This window comes from Castor canadensis, chromosome 6 (assembly GCF_047511655.1).
Source record: "Castor canadensis chromosome 6, mCasCan1.hap1v2, whole genome shotgun sequence".
NCBI classification, from domain to species: Eukaryota; Metazoa; Chordata; class Mammalia; order Rodentia; family Castoridae; genus Castor; species Castor canadensis.
Window position 1 is genome coordinate 16,081,103 of NC_133391.1, and position 22,460 is coordinate 16,103,562.

The 22,460-nt window shown below is 48.5% G+C and overlaps 1 protein-coding gene across 8 annotated transcripts in view; it reads left to right on the plus strand.

Moving 5' to 3' along the window:
• Positions 1-22,460, plus strand: part of Galnt17 (polypeptide N-acetylgalactosaminyltransferase 17) — a 433,611-nt gene that overhangs the window by 401,184 nt on the left and 9,967 nt on the right. For all 8 annotated transcript variants that reach the window (XM_074075764.1, XM_074075766.1, XM_074075767.1 and 5 more), the window contains one exon: positions 3,760-3,855. In XM_074075764.1, coding sequence (XP_073931865.1) covers positions 3,760-3,855 — 96 coding nt within the window. The remainder of the gene's footprint in view (positions 1-3,759; positions 3,856-22,460) is intronic.

The window sequence follows — 22,460 nt, forward strand, 5'->3', positions numbered from 1 at the left end:
CCTCCCACTGTGAATTTTCCTGTTCTTTGTTGTCCCTTTGGAGAAAGGAGGTCAAGCCCAGGTTAGATAATCAGGGTGCGAGGTGATAACCAGTCCAAGCTGGAGTTCAGAGAGGGACGCTCACTTTTGGCAAGGCGAGGATTCTGTCACAGTTAGGGACATGGGATTCAAATCCTGTTGAGCTGGTTGGTACCAGCCAGGTGGCTTGTATTGGCTTCCATTTTGGTTTCTTTTTATGGGACTAGGTTTTGAACTCAGAACTTTGCATTTACAAAGCAGGAGCTCTACCAATTGAGCCATACCGCCAGTCCATTTTACTCTGGTTATTTTGGAGATGGGGTCTCACAGACTATTTGCCTAGACTGGCCTCACACCCTGATCCTCCTGATCTCTGCCTCCCAGGTAGCTGGGATTACACGCATGAGCCACCACACCTGGCTTTGGTTTCTATTTCTTCATCTGTAAAATGGGAGACATGAAAGTACACAGTGCACAACCCTCGTGCATGGGTCATTGGGAGGGAAAGTGAGCCCCACTCTGTGGAGTTCTGGGAGCAGTTCCTGGAGCACAACCATAGTTATTATTAGGCCCTAGCTTCCTTGTCTTCTCTTCAAAATCGAAGTGTGTGATTTTTTTTGTTATCAAAGGAAAATCAATTATGAAAGGTATCAAAAATGATGGGCAAGAATGGATTATTTCCTAAGACAATTGAGTAAATTGCTTAGCTCTTTAGAAAAGAAGTCAGTTTAAATTCTTACAGCTTACTATACACCAGATATATTTCAGATAGACTTGGACATTCAGTAAAAACAAATCAAAAGAATCATAGGGAACTCAAGATGAATCTGATCTCTGAGTGGGGAAAGGACGTCCTGAAAATGAAAGCCAAGGAAGGAAAAACAGAAGAGGGGCGCAATGGATCTGAACTGATAAATACAAAAATGACCTATACCTCATCTGACCAGGGAAACATATGTGCCAGAAATTCTACAGGTGAAAGGATATAGCCATTAATTTGTCATGAGCCCAAACTCTGATTTAAATAGCAAAATGAAGCCTTCCCAAAGGAAAATAGCCAAATACAGTTAAGCAAGAGAAAATGCAAGAGGTTTAAAAACACATGGAAATTTAAAAAATTTGTTTCATATTCAGAGAAAGTGAAATAAGTCTTTAAGCAAATTGTGGTAGCATTTCCCTTCCTGACAAATGAATGAAGATTCATTTTTGGAATGGATATTGGTGCTTTTTTCACAAGGTCTTGGTAATATGAAGAATTGCATATCCTCCGGTGAGACTCCAAATTACAGCAAGCTTTTAAAAAAGCAATTTGAACTACACATATTAAAAAGCTTAATGGCAGTCATACTTGCTTCCTCACTCTTATCCCAAACAAATAATCTGAAACAGGGACAAAGAATTGAGAATACATTTGTTCATTTCAGTGATTTTATATTTTGGAACAAAAACTATATTTGAATTTCACTTGAAGATTAGTTAAGATAATATATTTATAGTTTAAACAATTTGGCAGGCGGTACAAATAGTGTGTACAAAATTTTAATAATGTAAGAAAAATATTGTTGCCATAGTGGTGAAGAGCTGATGTCAGATGACAAAAGGAGGCAGCTGGCAGCCACTTAAGGGCTACAGTTGCCAGGGGTGGTGGGATTGCAGGCAAATTTTGTGTGATACAGTTTTCACTAATGTTTTCTGCGTTTATTTCATAACTAGAAGAAAAACAAGTATTAAAAAAGAAAGGTGAAAAACAAGAATATGCTAGAAGGTGGCCAGGGTCGCCAGGTATAGTTCGACAGTCTGTGCAATGCGCAATTCCGAGAACTGCCGTCCACATCAGCCACAGTGTAAATAACTCCTGGTGACCTTGGGAGAAAACAGAAATCATATTCTGATTATTTTCTTAAGGGGGAAGTTTTTTTCTTTAGAAAATTTTCCTTTATTTTAAAAATAAACCCAATGCCTACATGCTTTGGAAAATGTAAAGATGAAAATAACATTCTGAATTCCAAATCCCAGATTGGATCAATGCTAACATTTTAGGACATTTGCGTCTGTGATTCTTCCCCTACTTGCTGGGCACATCTTACACTGAAATGTATTTCAAATGGACAATCACAGCAAATGAAAGAAATCAAATTGCAGGCGCTGGTGTCTCACACCTGTAATCCCAGCTACTAGGAGGCAGAGATCAGGAGGATCATAGTTCAAAGCCAGCCCAGGAAAATAGTTCATGAGACCCTATCTCAAAAAAACACTTCACAAAAAACAGCTGGTGGAGTGGCTCAAGGTGTAGGCCCTGAGTTCAAACCCCAGTACTGAAAAAAAAAAAGAAAGAAAGAAAATTAACCAAATTCAATTAGATTACCAACATTTACCATTTCTGGAGTTGGTGTTCAGTGCTCACTCCAGCTGGTTCTTTTTGCCACACCCAGACCCCAGTGTGGTGGAAAGGACAGACAGACATCTTTGAGCACATGTTCGGGTGTATCTCACTCCACAACACCACTGACACCCAATCCCACCAGAGGACAAATCACTTGTCCTTGGTTTTTAATTTTTTGCTCATCTCCATTAGCTGATTTTTCATTTTCTGTTACTATCACAAAATACCAGAAACTGGGTAATTTATAAAGAAAAATTGACTTGGCTCATGGTTCTGGATGCCCAAGAGTTTGGCACCGGAATCTCCTAGGTCTTCTGTGCTTCATCCAACATGGTGGAGGACATCATGTGGGGAGACAGAGCAAGCTGCCAGCTCAGACCTCTCCTGCGCTTCTTGTAAAGTCGCTGGTGCATCATGGGAGCTCCACCCTCGTGACCTCATCCCATTCTGATCACCCCCAAGTGACTTTGGGGGCCAGGTTGCCAACATGTGAACTTTGGTGCACACCTTAAGCTACAGAACTGGACTGTCTTAAAATAACTTCTAAACAAAGGCACACAAATTATCTACATCCTGACTCTTAGTGAAATTTGACTTTTCATCCTGCTAAAGCTCTCCAGTGTGCACAAAGACACTGGGCCATTAACGCATCTGTCTAGAAGGCAGTGGCTGGCTCTTGTTGTCCTTGAGCCACCCTGGTCCCTTGATCATTTCTGCTCGTCTTTTTCTTCCCTTTTACCCTGAATTATATGAAAAGCACAATGCGTATACAACAGAGACAACGCCGCAATAGAAAGCAAAAATCCAGATAGCCTGCCGCGGCATGGCTCCCTATGTCCTTGATTCTTAGCTGGGAAGTCACTTCCTCCCAGCTGGGAGGTCACTTCCTATTAGGAGTGGCCTGTGGGTCCTCCAGTGGGGCGAAGCCCTGGGGCATGGCGCTTGCTACACAGGCACGACCCCAGCCGTCTGCCTTTAGTTACTCACACAGGGTCTCGTGTTTTTGCCTGCTACCTGGGACCAGGGTCTTCCCAATCTCTACCTCCCAAGTGGATGGGATTACAGGTGTGCACACCACACCTGTCCCTTCCAAGATCTTTTTTGATGCTGCAGAGCTGGATGGAGGGTGGAGGTCAGGCTGCCCAGGACACAGACACAGGGCCGGTGCCTCCGCCACCCCCTGGGAGACTCCATCTTTCTCACTGGTGATCAGGTGTCAGCATTGAGTTTGGCCGCCACTTGGTGGCATCCTGTGGCCTTCTGTCATGACCTCACCACAAGGCACGGTGGAGTGGTGACTGGGAAGTGGCGTGTCCTGTATGTAGCTCTGACAGATGATGTTTTCTCTGCTTCTGCAGCTTCGGAACAACAAAGCAAAAGATGTCTGTTTGGACCAGGGCCCGTTGGAGAACCACACAGCAATACTGTACCCATGTCACGGCTGGGGACCACAGGTAGGCACTCACCTGTGAACAGGAAGGGAGTAAAATCACCAGCCCAGAGGGGCCTTGGGGGACTTCTGGAAACTTCTGTGACCCTCTACTTGAGTCATTGTTCCCTATCTGATAATTTTTAAGTGAAGGTGGGGGCCAGGCATGGTGGCTCATGCTTGTAATCCCAGCTACTCAGGAGGAAGAAATTGGGAGGATCGTGGAATGAGGCCAGCCCCAGACAAATGCACGTACTATTTGAAAAAGAAAGAGCTAAAGCCAAAAGGGTATGGGTCAAGGGGTGGAGCGCTTGCCTAACAAGAGTAAGGCCCTGAGTTCAAATCCCAGTGCCACCACACAAAAAGGTAGGAAGCTTTCTGGTTACAGAAGCTAGGGGAAAGACTCATAAATGGATCCATCAGTGCAGATATCAAAAGGATCAATATGTGTGCTTCATATTAAAAAGAAAAGGAGATGGCACCCGCAGCTCACGCCTATAATCCCAGCTACTCAGGAGGCAGAGATCAGGAGGATGATGGTTTGAAGCCAGCCTGGGCAAATAGTTCTCGAGACCCTATCTTGAAAAACTCCATCCCTAAAAGGGCTGGTGGAGTGGCTCAAGGTGGAGGCCCTGAGTTCAAACCTCAGTACCACAGAAAGAAAGGAAGGAAGAAAGGGAGGGAAGGAGGGAGGGAGGGAGGGAGGGAGGAAGGAAAGAAAAAAGGAAGGAAGGAAAAGAAATTAAGTAATTTTCAGGCTAATTGCTAATATGCAAAGATGTCTGTATGCTGTCACTGTCACCAAATGCTTCTGCCCCTGACATGGGAGAAATAGGGAGCAAATTCCTCTTGAGACAGCTGACAGGTCCACCCTGGAGGGCCACCCTCAGTTTGGTCCGTGTGTCCTGGGTCATAAGTGCTGGTGCAAGAGCGAAGCGCTACTGAGAAAGAGGAAAGTGTTTCCAGTCTTTCGGGGAACAGGCGACATAGCTTGGAAAGGGGAAAACCTTTAGCCAGAAAGGGGGGAGGGAGGGACAGGGATGGGAAGAGGGAGAGAGAGAGGGAAGGGGAGAGAGAGGGAGGAGGAGAGAGAGGGAGGATGAGCGAGGGAGGGGGAGGGGGAAGGGAGGGGGAGAGAGAGGGAGGGGGAAGAGAGACTGGGGAGAGGGGGGAGGGAGGGGGAGAGAAAACAAAGCCCTTAGCACGAACTCCGTTAGAAGACGGAGGGAGCACAAATCCAAACATGTCATTAGACTTGGTGTTCATAAAAATTTTAAACATCAGTGTGTCAGACAGCAGTCACAAAGGACAAGTGACAAGCTAGGGACACATTTCCATGAGGGACCAAAGGTGGTGCTCGGTCAGGATGTCCTCGTCGCTCTCGGCGTCGCAGTTGGTCTGTAAAGAGAGAAGTGAGGTCCGCGCCCTGCTGCCCTGTACACGCGTGCAGAGTCCACGCGCACGCGCTTCCCGCACGCGCTTCTTCCCGCACGCGCACGCGGAGGCTCCGGGCCGCCTTGGTCGCCGCGCAGGCGCTGGGCTGAGGCTCCCGGGACGTCAGTGCCGCGCACCGGGGCGTGTGTGGGGGGCACTGACGAGGGGACCCGCCCTGGGTGAGGGCGACAGACCCCACAGCTGCGGCTGGTGCCGAACAGGAGAAAGGAGAGCTTGCTAGCTCGGTGCGTGCGCTCGCGCTCTCTCTCTCTCTCTCTCTCTCTCTCTCTCTCTCTCTCTCTCTCTCTCTCTCTCTCTCCGCCCCCCCCCGAAGTGGGCGGCTCTGCTCCACCCCCATGGCGACTGACACTGCTGGAGTGAGCTGAAATAACCCCCGCATCGAGCTGTCTAACTGTCAGGAGTTTTGTGCCCTGAGGATGTTTGCGAGGCAGAAGGATGGATGGGGATGCTGGTCCAGTACCAATGAAGAGTGGGGCCACAGGACGGGTGGCAGTGCCCAGCACACCCCGCAGCCCATCTTCCTGTGGCCCAGCTCCAGTCCCGACAGCCGAAGCTGGACGCCGAGCCTGGGGGACCTCCACACCTGGCTGGACTTGACTTCCAGTTTTGGGAGATGCCGGGATTAGCTGTAGGGCAACGCGAAACTCCCAGGTCTCACTTTCTGATCTGACAGGTGGCGTTTGTACTGAGTGCCTATTCACTGCGGCTTACCGGCCACCAGCGCACGTTAGGGGAAAATGGGCCCAAAAATGGCTCCCAGAGATCAAGGGCTTCCTGGCGTGGCTCTAACCAGGGTTTCAGGGGAAGGCTTCAAAACTCAGAAAGTTCTTGGTTGAACCTACAGATCAGGACCTAAAGATGGCTGTGTGTGACATCTGTGGCCCTGTGGTCACCTCCTCCCAGCACCCCCTGCCCTCGGTCAACCCTGAGCACCTAGAGCTCCTCCAACGCCCTCCGGATGCCCACACCTCCAGTCTGGGCACACATCAGTACCTCGTCTTCCTTGCCCACCTCACCTTTCCAGAGTCTTCAGTCCTCTTTTTTTTGTTTCCTTTCTGGTGGTTCTGGGGTTTTTTGTTGTTTGTTTCTTGTGATACTGGGATTTGAACTCAGGGCTTTGCACTTGCAAGACAGATGCTGTACCACTTGAGCCACACCCCAGCCCTTTTTACTCAGGTTATTTTAAAGGTAGGGTCTCCCTTATGCCCTGACTGGCCTTGACTGTGATCCTTCTATTTATGCTTCCTGCAGTAGCCGGGATGATAGGCGTGCTCCACCATAGCTGGTTTCCTGATTAAGGTGGGGTCGGTCTCTCAAACTTTTTGCCCAGACTGGCCTAGAACTATGATCCTCCTGATCTCAGCTTTCTGTGATTACAGACATGAGCCACCAGTGCCTGACCCTTTATTCCTCTTTATCCCCTCCCTTGAGATCCTGCCAGGTGGGCACCTGCTAAACAGATCCAGCCAGAATAAGGCCCTTCACCCTGAAGGCGACCACCTCCACCCTCCCTCCCCAGACAGAAGGCAGGCACCAGGTTGCTTTCCTGGTGGGACTTCAGTGACACAGCATGGTACCAGGGCCACCATTCAGAAATAGCTAGACTTCATCATTCACCAGTTCTACCTGAGTGCAGAACTTTCCCAATGAACATTTAGCTGATTCTAGAACATCAAACCGAGTCAGACTGCTCGTGGCTCTTCCTGGCCCCAGAACACACACCTCTAAGTGACTCTGGTTGCTGTCCACCTGCTCATTTTTCAAAACAAGTGTAATGCTATTTTCTGCTCTGCCACACGTTCGGAATCAGTGTGCACCCTGGGCACTGCGCTCCAGCAACCAGCCTGGCCCTCGCTCATTCACCAAAGCTGCCCACCTCCTTCCCAGGGTCAAGTCCCTCTAAGCCAGGAGTCCTGCCTTCCCACCAGGCACCCTGGCCTCTTTAAAACTGCTTCCTGTCAGGTGTGGTGGCTCACGCCTGTAATCCCAGTTACTCGAGGCAGAGATCAGGAGGATCACGGTTCAAAGCCAGCCCCGGCAAATAGTTCAAGAGACCCAATCTCAAAAAAACCCATCACAAAAAAGGGCTGGTGGAGTGGTTCAAGGTGTAGGTCCTGAGTTCAAGCTCCAGTACTGCAAAAAGCAAGCAAGAAAAAAGAAGTGCTTCCTGAGCAATGTGGATAGACTGAACCACAGCTCCTCTAACCAGGCGACTCCCAAACAAGAGCCTGGCATTCCACGGGCATCGTTAGCTTAATTAATGGACTCTGTGTTGTAATTTATTATCAAGCAGCAATTAAACAGATGAAACAGGCACCACGGAGAGTAATTTCCTGTTCTGCTGCACGTGTATGTCAACAAGATGGAAACAGACCATGTTTGCTCTGCTGTGTCCGCCAGCAGGCTCATTGCCACCTCACTTCTGTCCCGGTGACTTATTTGAATTAGACAAACATCCCCTTCTTCCTTGAGCCTGAGTTTTATTTCAAAAAAATAACAACCACGATGCATCGGTGCCTTTTATAGTGTCAGTGTGAACTCAAGTCGAACAGGGTCTTGTCCAAGGAGGCCCACAGAGCCCGCCCCAGAGCCAGGCCCTGCCCTCCCCGGCTCACGTCCAGGGGGCTGTGACCTTGACTTCTTCTGCCAGACCCTCCTTGCTTCCAGCTACAGCTTCTGATTTCTCTGAAAGGCAAAAGTCGGTGGGAGGAGATCGGCAGTGGGCAGCACTAACTTCGGGGCTCCAGGACTTGCTGCAGTTATCTTCCTTTGTCCTTAAGGCCTATGGCGTCCAGGCTGCTCTCTCAAACCCCCCCACCCCCACCCTGCACCTGAGCTGCTGTCCAAGGTCCTGACGGGCAGCGCATGGTGGAAGCTCTGGGTTCTGAGCCCTGCAGAAGTCAGCTCTGACCAGGTTCTGAGCCAGGGCTGGGGCTGGGCTGAGAACAGGGAACAGAATTACCAATGATAAGACTATATTCTGGTACGTAGGCACACCAACCCACCCCCTTTCTGTTAATAAGAAAATTGAGGCTGGACGCAGTGGCTCACGCCTGTAATCCAGCTCTGCAAGAGGTGGAGTTTGAAAACCATGCAGTCTGAGGCTAGTGCAGACAAGTGAGACCCCATCACAACTAGTGAGTCGGGGGCAGTGGTGCATGCCTGTGATCCCAACTATGTAGGAGGCATAGGTAGCAGGATCACAGTCTGAGACTGACCCTGGACAAATGAGACCCTATCCAAAAAATAGCTAAAGCAAAATATGGTCTGTAGGAGTGACTCAAGTCCTCCTTGAGGTAGAGCACCTGCCTAGCAAGAGCAAGGCCCTGAGTTCAAATCCCAGCTCCACAGAGGAAAAAGAAAGGAAGTGGGGATTCAGGTGCAGCCATGCCAGTTTTCAAATGGAAACAGGGACTGTTGGTTGTGGTGTTGTGCGTGACACCTGGGAGGCATCTGTCATATCCTGGACCCCCACATGTCCTCCAGCCCCAGAGGGAGGCTCCGTGGAGAGGCTTCAGCTGTCCCCGAGGAAGCGCTTGGAGTCAGAGTGTGGACGGAAGGCGCGTGGGCGGGAGACCTAGGGTGTGTTTGGGGGAAACAGGGCTGGGTGAGGCAAGGGTTCTGGGCGGCCAGTGGGGACAGAGTACTAAGAGCCCCGAGTGTCAGGACGGAGGGCTGGGGCTCCCCCTGCAGCACCTCCGATGTGGTCCTGGAGACCACGAGTCACTGTGGCCTCCTGAGCCCAGTGCTGCCCAGCACGGAGCCCTTGTTCTCCTAGGCTCCAGAGATCCTCCTGCCTTGGCCTCCTGAGTAACTGGGACTACAGGCACACACTGCTGCACCTGGCTTTAGTTTTTGCAAATTCTGACAAACATTGATGATGAAGGAATCACCTGATAAAAATATAGAGCAGTTCTGTCATCCCCAATTCCCCCCGAACGCCTCTTACCCACCACCCCCATGCTTTTTTCTTCCTTCCTTGTTTTTTCTTTCCTTCTTTCTTTCTTTCTCTTCCCTCCCTCCTTCCTCCTTCCTTCTTTTTTCCAATTCTCAGTCCTCCTGTCTCTGCCCTCTGAGTGCTGGGACTACAGGTGGATGTGCCACACGCGTGCTTTGATATTTCATACACATCCCACTGGGGGCCAGCTTCTCTGGACGTGCGCCTGCACGCGTGCAAACTGAAAATGTCCCAGTGGATTCTGAGGTGGCCAGTGTCGTGGACCAGACAAAGCAGCTAAGGCCTCCAAGGCAAGCACCGTGGACATCTCGGAAACAGCTGACATTCTTTTTTGGCAGCACTGACACTGGCTAGGCAGGCGCTCTACCACTTGAGCCATTCTTCCAGCCCTTTCTTGGGTTGGGTATTTTTGAGGGAGGATTTCACAATTTACCTGGGCTGGCTTTGAACCTCGATCCTCATGATCTCTGCCTCCTGAGTAGCTGAGATTACAGGCATGAGTCTCTGGTGCTTGGCCAACAGCTGATGTACTTAAGTTGGGGTGTGAACAGTGGAGCGCTCCCATGGGAGCTGTTTAGTCTCCCAGCTGAGGGTCTGTCTGATCCGACAGGCCTAGGGGAACACAAGCCGCTTTCTCTCTCCTCTCTCTGTCCTCTCTGCCACTCCTCTTCCTTCTTTTCCAGGAAGCTCACTCCTTCATCAGTTAATCCATCACAGGGATGACAGCCGAGAATTCTTTTTATCCCGTAATTAAATTCAATCTGATCTTGGACTCGTTCTCTGATGGCTTCATCTTTTAAGCGATACATCACCCAAACACCCTGTCATCGTGATGCATGGTGCCAGTAAGGCACCGGGGCCCCATGGAGTGACAAGACTATTAGCACATAGACCTCAGATGCAGATGTGAGTGACAGTCAGCAGTCTCCCAGCTTCCAAATACCATCGTGTGTGAAGGTTGGGTCCCGGGGGTGGGGCCCCTTAAGGTAGCACCCCGGGAAAGGTGGTGACTCCAGAAAACAGGCCAGTAGTCCTGGACTGCGCCCCTACACTTGGTAGGAAGCCCATCCTGTCACCCTTCACCCAGGGGACTCAAGAGTCCTGGGACCCATGGGGATCAAAGAAGAGAAACTTTAGACCTTGAGGGAACACAGAATTGGGGGTGTTTTAAAAGCCCTGCCAGGCATGGTGGCTCACGCCTATAATCCTGGCTACTCGGGAGGCAGAGATCAGGAGGATTGCGTTTCAAAGCCAGCCCAGGCAAATAGTTTGTGAGATCCTACCTTGAAGAAACCCATCACAAAAAAATGCCTGGTGGAGTGCCTCAAAGTGTAGGCCCTGAGTTCAAACCCCAGTACTGCAAAAACAAAACAAAACAAAACAAAACCAACCCAGCCCTCCCTGCATCCCAGCTTATAAATTCATCCAGCCTCGCACAGGGAGTGGGAGGCTTCAGAGCTTTTTTGTTGTTCTCTGGGTCATCTTCTCTGAAAATATTCAAAGCACCTCGGATTTTATTACTTGCCTCCTGGGTCCTGCCTCCTTCCAGGCCTTATGGAGATCCCGGGAGCCCCGTCTTCTCAGACCTCCATGGAGTGCAGGGCGAGGCCTTGGGCCCCAGTCCCCTTCCCTTTGCTGTTTGTGGTCCCCGGGTCCTGCTTTGTAAACACCGTAGCTCTCATGGCCCCCCTTGCAGGGGACAGGATGCTTGATTTCCTAAGTGACCCGCAGAACAGGTGCTAGACCTCACCCAAGGGCAACTCGAGGTCACAGAGAAACCTCCACACCAGTGGCAGAATGGATGGGTGACTGCTTGTCCCGGGAAGTCACAATTGCAGTCACAACTTGTTCTCTAGTAGCGATGCCCAGCTGGAAGCTTAGCTGCTTTCTCTGCAGCACAGGGAGGAGATGGGCACCTTCTGTGCTCATGGGGTCTGGGGGACTGGGTCAGGAGCTCAGACCAGTGACAACTAGAGCACTGTCCACACTGCCCGTAGGGCCCTCTCCCTCTCTCTCTCACCCTCCCTCCCTCTCTCCCACTCTCTCTCTCTCTCTCCCTCTCTTTCTCTCTCTCTGGAGGTATTGGGAGTTTGAACCCATGCTTGTCAGGCAGGCTCCCTCCCACTTGAGCCACACCCCCAGCCCTTTTGGCTTGAGCTGTTTTTCAGATAGGGTCTGACACATTTCTCTGGGTCAACTTTGAACTGTGATCCCAATAGCTGGGATTACAGGTGTGCACCACCATGCCTGGACCTTTTTTTTTCTTTTTGACTGAGACACAACAGCACCTTCCACCCTGAAACAAATCCTTCATTCCAGAAGCTTGCTTTCAGCAGTTTTCTTCATATCACTGAGTTAGTAAGGACACAACATTGCTGCTTCAAAAGGACCAGAGGGAGAAGGAAGAACTCCTTGCTGGGAACACACTCCAAGACACAGCAGAGGTTGGGCACAGTGGCTCATGCCTATAATCCCAACCACTCGGGAGGTGAAGATCAGAGGATCACAGTTTGAGGACAGACTGGGGAAGAAGTTAGCAAGACCCCCATCTCAGCAAATAAGCCTGGTGTGATGGTGTGGACCTGTAATCCAAACTATGTAGGAAGCTTAAGTAGGAGGATTGTGGTTCCAGGCCAGCCAGGGACTAATGTGAGACTGTCTGAAAAATAACTAAAAGCCAAAAAGGGCCGGGGGTGGCTGAGTACCTGGCTCCCACTACCACCAAATAAAGAAGAGGAAAAACACAAGGATTAGGGAATCCCACCCCTGCTTATCCAGGGAGTCTTGATTTCTCTGAGGCGGTTGTATCTGTGGAGTACAATTTCCAAAGACATTGCAGACTTGAAATTAAAGGGTCAGGGCTCAGGGCAATCAGGTGTAAGGACAGGCCGTGGGATCGTGACACTGGAGTCTCAGGGATCTCCATCAGCAGGCCAGAGAGGTCAAGTGTCCTGACCGTTCCTCTACTGACCGCGTGGCCCAGAGCTGCACTCAGCCACGTGGGAGAAAGCTCGCCGCACAGGGGGCTCTGGGGACAGGCACACCCTGAGTGGACAGATGGGACTCGGCAGAGCCATCGCCAGCTGCCTCGCCGGGAGTTCACAATGCCTCGTGACTTCCTGTGGTGACAAGGGCTCAGAATCTGATGTGACTTTGACCCCGACCGCTGCTTCTAAGGTTGGTGTCTGTAAGATTCCTACAGGAGTGGAGTTTAGATTTGACCATGAACAGACATGGTGGACATGTGGCCAGCCAAGGGTCCACTGTGGCACCCAGCACATTTTGTGTCACTCTGTGTTGGGGACAAGGCGGCTAATACACTGCCAAGGGCACTGGAGGCTGACTAGGGCCATACACAGCTGGTGGAAGCCCTCATCTTCCTGTGCCCAACCCTATGTCAGCCTTACCCCACAAACCTCAATATGTGTTACAAAAAATGTAATACGAGTAGCTGAGATTACAGGCATGCACCACCATACCTGGCTTCAATGTTTGTTTGTTTGTTTTTTAGTTAACCTTTGTAACCTGTCTATCTCTGAGGCAGGTGTTCTGTCTCTGGTTTGCAAGTAAGATAGCTGAGACTTGTTGGGTGACATGATTGACTTGTCTGAGTTATAGAAGTAGCAAAGTCAGGCTTTCCAAGCCTAAGTGTTGGATTCTGGGGAGTCCAACAGTGATGTTATCAATTAATGGTGAAAGACTTGGGAGATACGGAGTCACCACGGTGCTCGTCATTGCAGCCTGGCTTGATTCATGGGTGGATATGCCGGTGAAAATATCGTGAAATGAGTCATTTGTGTCCCCTTTAGAAGGGGACACAGTATAATGCAAAACTTTATAGGTCAGCAACACAAGCCATCCACCTAACCATTGGGTTGAGGTTAATATGGCCAGGACATCCTACTCCTCATAGGATGCCCTGGAAAAGGGGACAAAGAGACAAAACAGCAAACGTGATGTGGGACCCTAGGAGAGAAGGAGGACATGGCTGGAAGGCTGGGGAAATTCCAATACAGTCCGAGGGTCAGTGGATAAGATGATTCCCTTGCTAGTCTTCTGGCTCTGATAACCACACTATGGTCATGTAAGGTGGCAGCTGTGGGATCAGCAGGGTGAAGGGTTGTAGGGACTCTCTGTGTTATTTTTACAATGCTTTTGTAGTTCAAAAACTATTCCTACATAAAAAGATTTATACAATGGAATATTATTCAGCCATAAAGAAGAATGAAATTATGTCATTTGCAGGGAATGGGAGCACCTAGAGCTCCCATTATTAAATGAAATAAGCCAGACCCAGAAAGACAGGTATTACATATTTGCTCTCAGATGTGGAATCTAGATTAAAAAAAAAAGACAAAGTTGGGTGTGTGAGCACTTGGGAGGCTGAGGGAGGAGGATCACTAGCTCAAGGCCAGCCAGGCAAAGTTAGCAAGACCCTATCTCAAAAGCAAAGAGGCTGGGTGATGGGATGAATGTGATAGCACTTTGTGCAAGAGGTCAAGTTGTCAGATGCTGATAGCTGAGAGGTCGGGTGAAGGAAAGGGGGAGCCCCAGGTCCTGTAGAGGGAGGAGCTGTTTGCTGAGAGTGGGGACACAGCTTGGGGGAAGTCATGGTTCTGTTTGGGGCCTTGTGAGATTGGGGGGGCAGGGGCTGAGGGTGTGTGCTCAGGTCCCTAGGGCCCTGTGGCTCCACAACAGGGAGCAGAGCAGTTGACATGAGAAAGGCAGGTGTCACACCAGCTGCTTGGCAGAGACTTGAGTCCCTAACAAGGGCCTTTGTGCAACAAAGGAACAAAGAAACCGTGTGGAGTGTGACCAGAAGCCAGGCTGGAGTGGGTTTAGGGGAGGGGTGGACACAGACAGAGAGCGCTCTTCCAAGAGGGAAGGGGACAGTGGTGACAGCAAAGCCACACAGAGCATTGTCAGCTGAGAGCACATCTGAAAGCTAAGACTAAACAGAAGGAAACCAATTACATTTCGAAAACATTGCTAGAAAACCTATCAAACTCTGAGGACTCAGGCTTGGAACATAGATGTTCTTCCATCTCACTCCAAACAAAACTATACTAAACACCATGTTTCCTGAGTCAAATTATGGGAAATCAGAGCACAAACAACAGACTGTTTTTCCCCTGCAAGAAACATTCCCCTCAATAGAAATGTATGAAAATTGACTGACCTGTCAACCCTGTTCACCCTCTGAGAACTACCATTTCTAGCTCACTTCCCAAAGCTTACAATGTCACAGTCCTTGTTAGAAATGAATTCAGGATATTGGGGTGTCACGAGAGAGACAACACAACTTGGAAGACACAGGGCAAGGCAAAATTTACTTCTGCAGAAGAGTGTGCACCCAACAAAGAGGCAGTTAGCAAGCACACCGAGTGGGAAGTCTGCTGAGGTTTTATCTCTAACACAAGTCTGCCCCTCACCCTGATTTGAACAGGTTTGGGTTCACAATCTTTGCAATTGGCTAATTTGAAAAGGGGACACATGGAGCAAAGGACCTTGGGCATGACGGAGCAAGCAAATTCCTCTGAGCAATAGTCATTTTAAGAAAGCGTTTTTAAGATAGGACACCTGGCAACAACAAGATCTTACTCATCTAAGAGTACTGGAAAACAGGAGCCTTGCAAGATCAAGCAACGTTTTACAAAACACGTAGGCAGCAGTTCTGGGAAGTGAGCTGGCATCTGCACAATGATAGTTATTCTACACAGTAACCTCCTTTGACAGAAAAGACCTGACTTTAGTTGATTCTCACAGCCCCTGAATTCCAGAGAGGGACGTTTATCCCAGGGAACCATTCTTCCTGGTGGAGAACAGAGTGCACATGGTGGAGGGTCTGAAAATCTTTGAAGGTTGACGGACACGAGCGGTGTACTGGCAGCTGATGGGGAAGGGATCAGGGCCAGGGCTGCGCTGTGGCTGTGAGGTCACCACTGGGTGGACTCAGGCTGGCAAGAGCTTCAGAACGTCATCATGGGTCCTCATGGGTGGGAGGAAGCTGGCCAGTGTGAAAGGCACTGATCTGATTGAAGAGGTCAAAAAAGACAAGGAGGGGGAAGCCACTGGGCCAGTGGGAGTGGAAGAATTACAATCTCTTCAGATTTTTTTTTTATTTTTATTGATGTGCTAGGTGGGGGTGCATTGTGACATTTACAAAAATGTTTACAGTCTGTCATAGCTGAATTCACCCCTCCATCATTCTCCTTTATCCCTCCTCCACCCATTCCTGGAACAGTTTCAACAGGTCTCATTTTTGCATGTCCATACATGTGTACACAGTTTTTGAGGGGGTGCACCAATGTGCACAGGATCATGGCCGTTGCTTAAGGAAATTACAAAAACAAACAGACCTGAACCAGGCCTGCGGTATTGTGGATGCTCAGTGCGGGTAGGGGGGGGACCAGGACTTAAATGTCAGGGGTTGGTAACATCTCAGAGCATACATGCATGATGGGTAGATAAAGCCAGGGCCACCTCAGTGAAGGTCCCATGTGGTTAATGTTGATCAAGGTTAACTTTCAGTACAAGACATGCGCAGGGTTGGTTGAGAGCAAAGCAGGTAGAGCAATTCTCTGTGAGTTCAAGATGAGAGATCACAGCAGGGTGCTGGTGGCTCATGCCTGTAATCCCAACTACTCAGGAGGCAGAGATCAGGAGGATCACAGTTTGAAGCCAGCCCAGGAAGATTAGTTCAAGAGACCCTATCTTGAAAATATCCATCACAAAAAAAGGGCTGGTGGAGTGGCTCAAGGTGAAGGCCCTGAGTTCAAGCCCCAGTACCTCAAAAACAAATCAAAACAAAAAAGAATCGAGTCCCAAGCTGGGCATGGTGGGCCCGGGAGGAGGCGGCAGGAGCAGCAACGGAACAGGGCAAGTCCAGCACAGTACCACAGAGCCAGGATGGCAGGGGATGGTGCCCGGGTTACACACCTGCCCTTGGGGCATCGGCCCTTGAACCAGTGGTTCTGACAGTGGGATGCCTGAGCACTGGGAAGGTTCTAGGGCCAGGAAGTAGTGGCCACAGGAGGCCACTCTGGGATCCATAAAGAAAAATAGAAGTCCCTGGTTAAGTAGGCACAAGACCCCACTTCTCCAGTGGGGGGGTGGGGACGCTGAATGTCCCTCAGTGATCCTATGGATAAAAGCTGGGCCCCCAGGCTGGTGCTTCGGGAAGTGCTGTGGTCCTTTAAGAGGAGGCTTTAGCTGGGCAGCCATGGCTCACACATGTAATTGTACCTACAGGAGGATCAAGGTTTGAGGCCAGCCTGGGCAAAAACTTTCAGGAGACTCCATTTTAATGGAAAAAAGGTGAATTTAGTGGTGCACACCTGTCATCTCAGTGATGGCGGGAAGTGTAAATAGAAGTTTCACAGTCCAGGATGGTCTGGACTGAAATGCGAGACCCTATCTCAAAAACAACCAAAGCAAAAAGGACTCAAGTGATAGAGCACCGGCCTAGCTAGTGCAAGGCCCTGAGTGCAAATTCCCGTACTGCCAAAAAAAAAAAAAAACCTGAAAGAATACACACACGTCCATGAAGTCATGCACAGTCATTCTTGCAGATTTCAGCCAAGCAATAAAGAAAGAAACTTTCCCCAAAGCAGGGATCAATAGAACGCGTCTCCATGTCCCCTGAGCAGCAGGTGAGAAGACCACATTTTCCATTTCCCGTGGTTTTCCACACTGACTGTGCCTGATTTTAAAGTGAAAACAGGGACCCTTAATAGGAAAGCAATTGTGAACCGTGTTTTTATTGACAATCTAATGGATTTTACCGTGTTCAGTGTCATCCCACAATTATTTCTCTGGATTTTTTGTTTATCAGGCTTTCACCTGCAAATTTTCTGTTCCCTTGAGACTGTTAATTTGGGGTTAATAGCTGTGTGTCTCTTAGATCGTCTCAAATAGAAAATTCTTCTTTCCCCTAAATGAGAAGCAATTGTGTTTGAACGCAGATTTTTTTTTTCTAATGCATTAGGGTTGTAATAACGACATTCGCTTTTCCTCTTGGGCCCAGCGACCAAAGCTAGAACAATTCCATTGACACAGTGTGTGCTTTTAGAAACACATTCCTCAGTCCTCATGCTGCACAGAAATGGAGGGGGATGCTATCCAACAAACAACAGGAACAGCAAAACCTGCAGCCAAGAAAGACACATATAGAGGGAAATTATTGAAGTGATCACAACAGCAGGAGCTGTTGAGGATGAAGTGGGGGAAGCAAGGGTCCATCCACAACAGACTGTTGGGTGTATCAAGAAACCTCAAGTCATTCAGTAGACTACGTCAGGAAACCAAGAGTTAAGCTTGAGCTGAGCATGGTGGTGCCTGCCTATAATCCCAGCTACTCAGGAGGCAGACATAGGAGGATTGTGGTTCAAGGCCAGCCTAGGCAAAAGTGTAAGAGTCCATCAAAAAATAACCTAAAGCAAAAAGGGCTGGGGGGCGTAGCTCAGGTGGTAGAGCTCCCAGCAAACAGAAGAGCCTGAGTTCAACAGTTCAGCCCCCAGTACTGAAAAAAGTAGGAAGAAGGAGAGAAGGAAGGGAGGAGAGAGAGAGGGAGAGAGAGGGAGAGAGGATGGAATGAAGGAGAGGAGGGAAGGAGGGAGGCAGGAAGGGAGGAAGACCTAAGCCTGGAAAGGTACCTTGGGCAGGTACGCATTGGCTCCACGATGGAGCACTCAATGCTGAACACAGGCTTCTCCTCCCATTAGCAGGTTGCTTAGCAACGTTGAGCATCGTACAAGTGGAGACCCCACAGGTTGACCATAACTGCGAGTGAGGGTGGAGGGGAGGTAATGCACAGCATTACAGCAGACAGGATTCCCGGAAGGCTCTCCCACTACGATGTAGCTAAATCCCAGAGGAGCTATGACAGATGTAATTTAAAGCCCTTCTAGTCTCCCAAGAAGGCAGTTATGTCAATGAGCTTTTGCTGTCTCACAAATTCCCAAGACATTTTCAGATTTTAAAAAAACTGAGTGTTTTCCATACCAGTCAACAAAGGGTTGTCTGAAGAGTGTGTTATACGTGCATGAAAAGTGTCACAGTGAAACCCATTACTCTGTACAGTTAACATATCCAAATCAAAGAGGGGCCAGGCCTGGTGATGCACACCTGTAATCCTGGCAGTTGGGAGGCTGAGGGAGGACTGTCATGAGTTCCAGGCCAGCCTGAGCTCCAAAGTGAGACCCTGACTCAAAAATCTACAACTAAATTAAAAAAAAAAATTTTAGAAGACCAAAAAAAAAATCTTAAGGCAAGAATGAATTATAAACAAAGAAATCTGTAAACATACAAGTAAGTGTAAGCAAGCATTTTTTGCATAAAATAATAATCATATCTATTTGGAGGCAGGACAGTTAGGAGGTGACTGGATTTAGTTCCTAGTGTCCTTGAATTTTATTGAAGGGAGGTAGATGTTTAATTATCAAATAGAATTCGATGTGGCTATGTTGTGAATGGTGAAATTTCAAGAATAAACAGTAAAATAGTATACTTTCCAAATCTGCCAACAAATAAACCAAAACAACCAATCTAAAAAAAAGAAAAGGAAAGGAGAAAAGGGAAACAGAGAAGGCTGAACAAAGCAAGCTGATAGAAATAAATCCATAGAGCTCATCAATCACAATAAATATAAATGGACCTAACTCTCCAATTAAAAGGAAAAGACTTACCTTAAATGTTTTTTTAAAAGATCCAGCAGAACTGTGTCCGGAACATATGGAGAATGGAGTATTGAATGGACACAGATGGAAGAGGGGGTGGCAGGCAAGTTCTATAGGGTGGGGGATGGGGGAACCCCCTCAGTATGAGGCAAAGTGGGCTTTATCAATACAGTGATGACATGCCTCACTGTACAATGTCACTGTATGATGTTACTATATGATGTCACTGTATGATGGCCTCCTGAGTCCAGGCCCTCATCATCCCTTTGACCTCTGTCAGGCCCCACTGAAGCTCATTATCCACTGGAGGGCACACTAACTGTGCCCCTGTCCCCCACCATCTCGCAAACACCTGTTATGTCAGTCCCATGGGGAGGTGTAAAAGGATCGTGTGCCTCCTTGCTGAGATGACACCAACAGCCCCCAAAATGACTCACATGAACCCAGTTTGAAGAGCACAAATGAGTTTTAATAGAGCTTAATACAGAGCAGTGGGGGACCCCAGGGTCTGCATTCACCCCAACTTATCCAAGTGGCCACCACCCAGTCTCCCAAGCCCCATTCTATATGACTGTTAGAGTGCCACCTAGTGTCCACTCAGCAGTAAGGCACACAAAACCAGGCGGTAGGAAAGCTCGATACAGCCAGGTCTTTGCTCTCACCAGGCCCGGGCAGCCACTGCCCAGCCCTAGAAGAAGGGCTTGTCTTTGTCTTTCTGTTAATTTTTATTAGGATATATTTATTATATGGGGGATTCATAGTGACAGTTTCCATTAGACTTACATTATACATTAGTCACATTTGCTCCTCTCTCCCCCTCCACCCCCTCCCCGCTCCACTTGAAGCAATCGCAAGACGTCTCTTAGTTCTGTTTCTGATGGGCACGTGAAGTCCATCGGCCATGTTCCTGCCTTCATCTCCTTCCTTCACCCCCCCAGTACCCCCACCCCCACACTGTTCCCATTTTCCAGCCCTGTTTTTTGTTGCTGATATTTAAGTTGGTGTTCAGAGAGGCTCCTCGGTGTCGCTGCCTGGGTCTACTTTACTTTGATCCGCTAAGCGAGAAGGCTGTCTTGCTGCAAGGTGGAGTTGCCCAAGCTAGGATTTGGAGGGCTGGGCTCATGTCTGTGCCCATTTCTCTGGTCCCCTGGCCACTGGACCTGCCACTGCCTTTGTTGGTCTGGTCTGCCCACTTCCTGCTTGGGTGTCTGACTCCTTCAGGGTGTGGATTAAGTGCCTCCCCTGCTGCTCTCCCTCTTCCAGATGGGGTCCCTCCTCTTCTGGTTCTCCAAACACACTCTGTGTGTGCATTTCCTGGTGCTCTTTCACTCTGGTCACCATGAGTGAGCTGTGAGCTCCTTGAAGGCGGGTTCTGTGACACTCATCACGATGTCACCGATGCTTCTCGAGCACTTCTGTGTGCCCCCCGCTCTTCTAAGAGATAGATGGGAGGGGGGCAAACAAACAAAGCTTCCGTTTTCATAAAACTCACATTCTAGTGGAGGGAGCCAAACACTGAACTATATAAATAAAATGACAGATGTGCCTGAGAGAAATAAAGTGAGGAAAAGAGATGAAAAGTGAGTCGGAGGCAAAATTTTATTTATTTTATTTTTATTATTATTTTGCAATAGTGGGGATTCAAACCAGGGCCTCCATTCTGCAAGTACTGTACTGCTGAAGCCACACCCCCGGTCTGGAGGATGAAATTTTATTTATTTATTTTCTAAATCCTTTGTGTGTATGGTACTGGGGCTTGAACTCACAGCCTTCACCTTGAGCCACTCCCCCTTTTTTTTGTGATGGGTTTTTTCGAGATAGGTTCTCACAAACTATTTGCCCAGGCTGGCTTTGACCCATGATCCTCCTGATCTCTGCCTCCTGAGTAGCTGGGATTACAGGTGTGAGCCACCAGCACCAGGCTTAAAAAAGAAAAAAAAACACTTTATGTTGTGCTAGGTGAGAGTACACTGTGACATTTATAAAATGCTTACAATATAACATAGTTGAATTCACCCCCTCCATCATTCTCCGTTATCCCTCTCTCCTCATTCCTGGAATAGTTTCAATGTGTCTCATTTTTCATTTTCATGAGTGAATAATATTCCACCATGTTCACCTCCTGCACCGTTTCCTTATATTCTCCCACACACACACTGGTGCCAAACCCCAGACAGGACCTGTTTTACCATCCTGTTCTCCATTTTTGTAAAAAGACATTTCTGTTTGTTTAAGATAGCTCCAGGGAGTTTCCTTGTGACATTTCCATGTATATGTGTGTTATAACCCAAATTGGTTCATCTCTTCCATTTTTCTCCCTTCTGCCTTAGCCCCCTTCTTATGGTGATTTCAACAGGTTTAAAATTCTACATTCATTCTTGTATAGGAAGTACATCACCCACATTCACCTTCTTAACTTCCTTCCTTTATTTTATTTATCTATTTATTATTTGATGTAGTGAAGTTTGAAGTCAGGGCCTTAAGCTTGCTAGGCAGGCACTGTACCACTTGAGCCACCGCCCAGCCTTCTTTTTTCTTTTCTTTTTTTTTTTTTGCTTTAGCTGTTTTTCAGGTAGCATCTCAAATTTTTGCTTGAGGCTAGTTTCAGCTGCCATCCTCCCACCTGTCTCCTGCATGGCTGGGACCACAGGCATGTACACCACCACACCAGGCTTATTGATTAAGATGGGGTCTTGCTACCTTTTAGCCTGGGCTTGGTTCAAACCATGATCCTCTGATCTCTGCCTCCTGTGTAGCTGGGATTACAGGTGTGAGCCACTGTACCTGGCCTTGGAGTTGACATTTTCAATAAGATGGCAGAAGGAAACTCACCCAGAGTATAACATTTAAGTAGAAACTTGAAAGAGGGAAGAGAATGAACTATTGAAATATTAGAGGGAAAAGGATTTAAAAGAGAGAGAGGGAGCAGCCAGTGCACAGCCATGAGTGGACAAGGAGCCTTGTGACAGAGTGGTGGGACCTGAGCCCTGGGAAGTCCTGTTAGATTGCACTGGGTCTTCCAAGCCGTGGCAAAGATTTTCACTTTCATGCTGAGTTAGATGGGGTGCGGTCAGAAGACCTTCTGACTCCAATTTAAAGTGATATAACTTTAACAGGTGCAGGGGCCTATGCCTGTAATCCCAGCTACTGGGAGTCTGAGCCACCCTGGGTAACACAGTGAGACCCCATCTTCGAAAAAATGAAATAATGTAATTTTAAATACTGTATTTTAAAACCAATCACTCAGGTTGTGGTGTTGATGAGGGGCTGGGGGGAGTTGGGGGACAAGTTAGGAGTTCATTGTGCTCATCTAGTCAAGAGATGAGGATGGGAGGCTGGGCATAGTGGTGCATACCTGTAATCCCAGCTAGTGGGGAGGCAGAGGTAGGAGGATTGCAGTTCAAGGTCAGCCCAGGCAAAATTAGCAGGAGACTCTGTCTGAAAAGCAAACAAAAAACTTAAAAGCAAAAAGAGTGGGGGTGGGCTCAAGTGGTAGAGCACTTGCTTAGCAAGCGTGAAGCCCTGAGTTCAGTCTCTAGC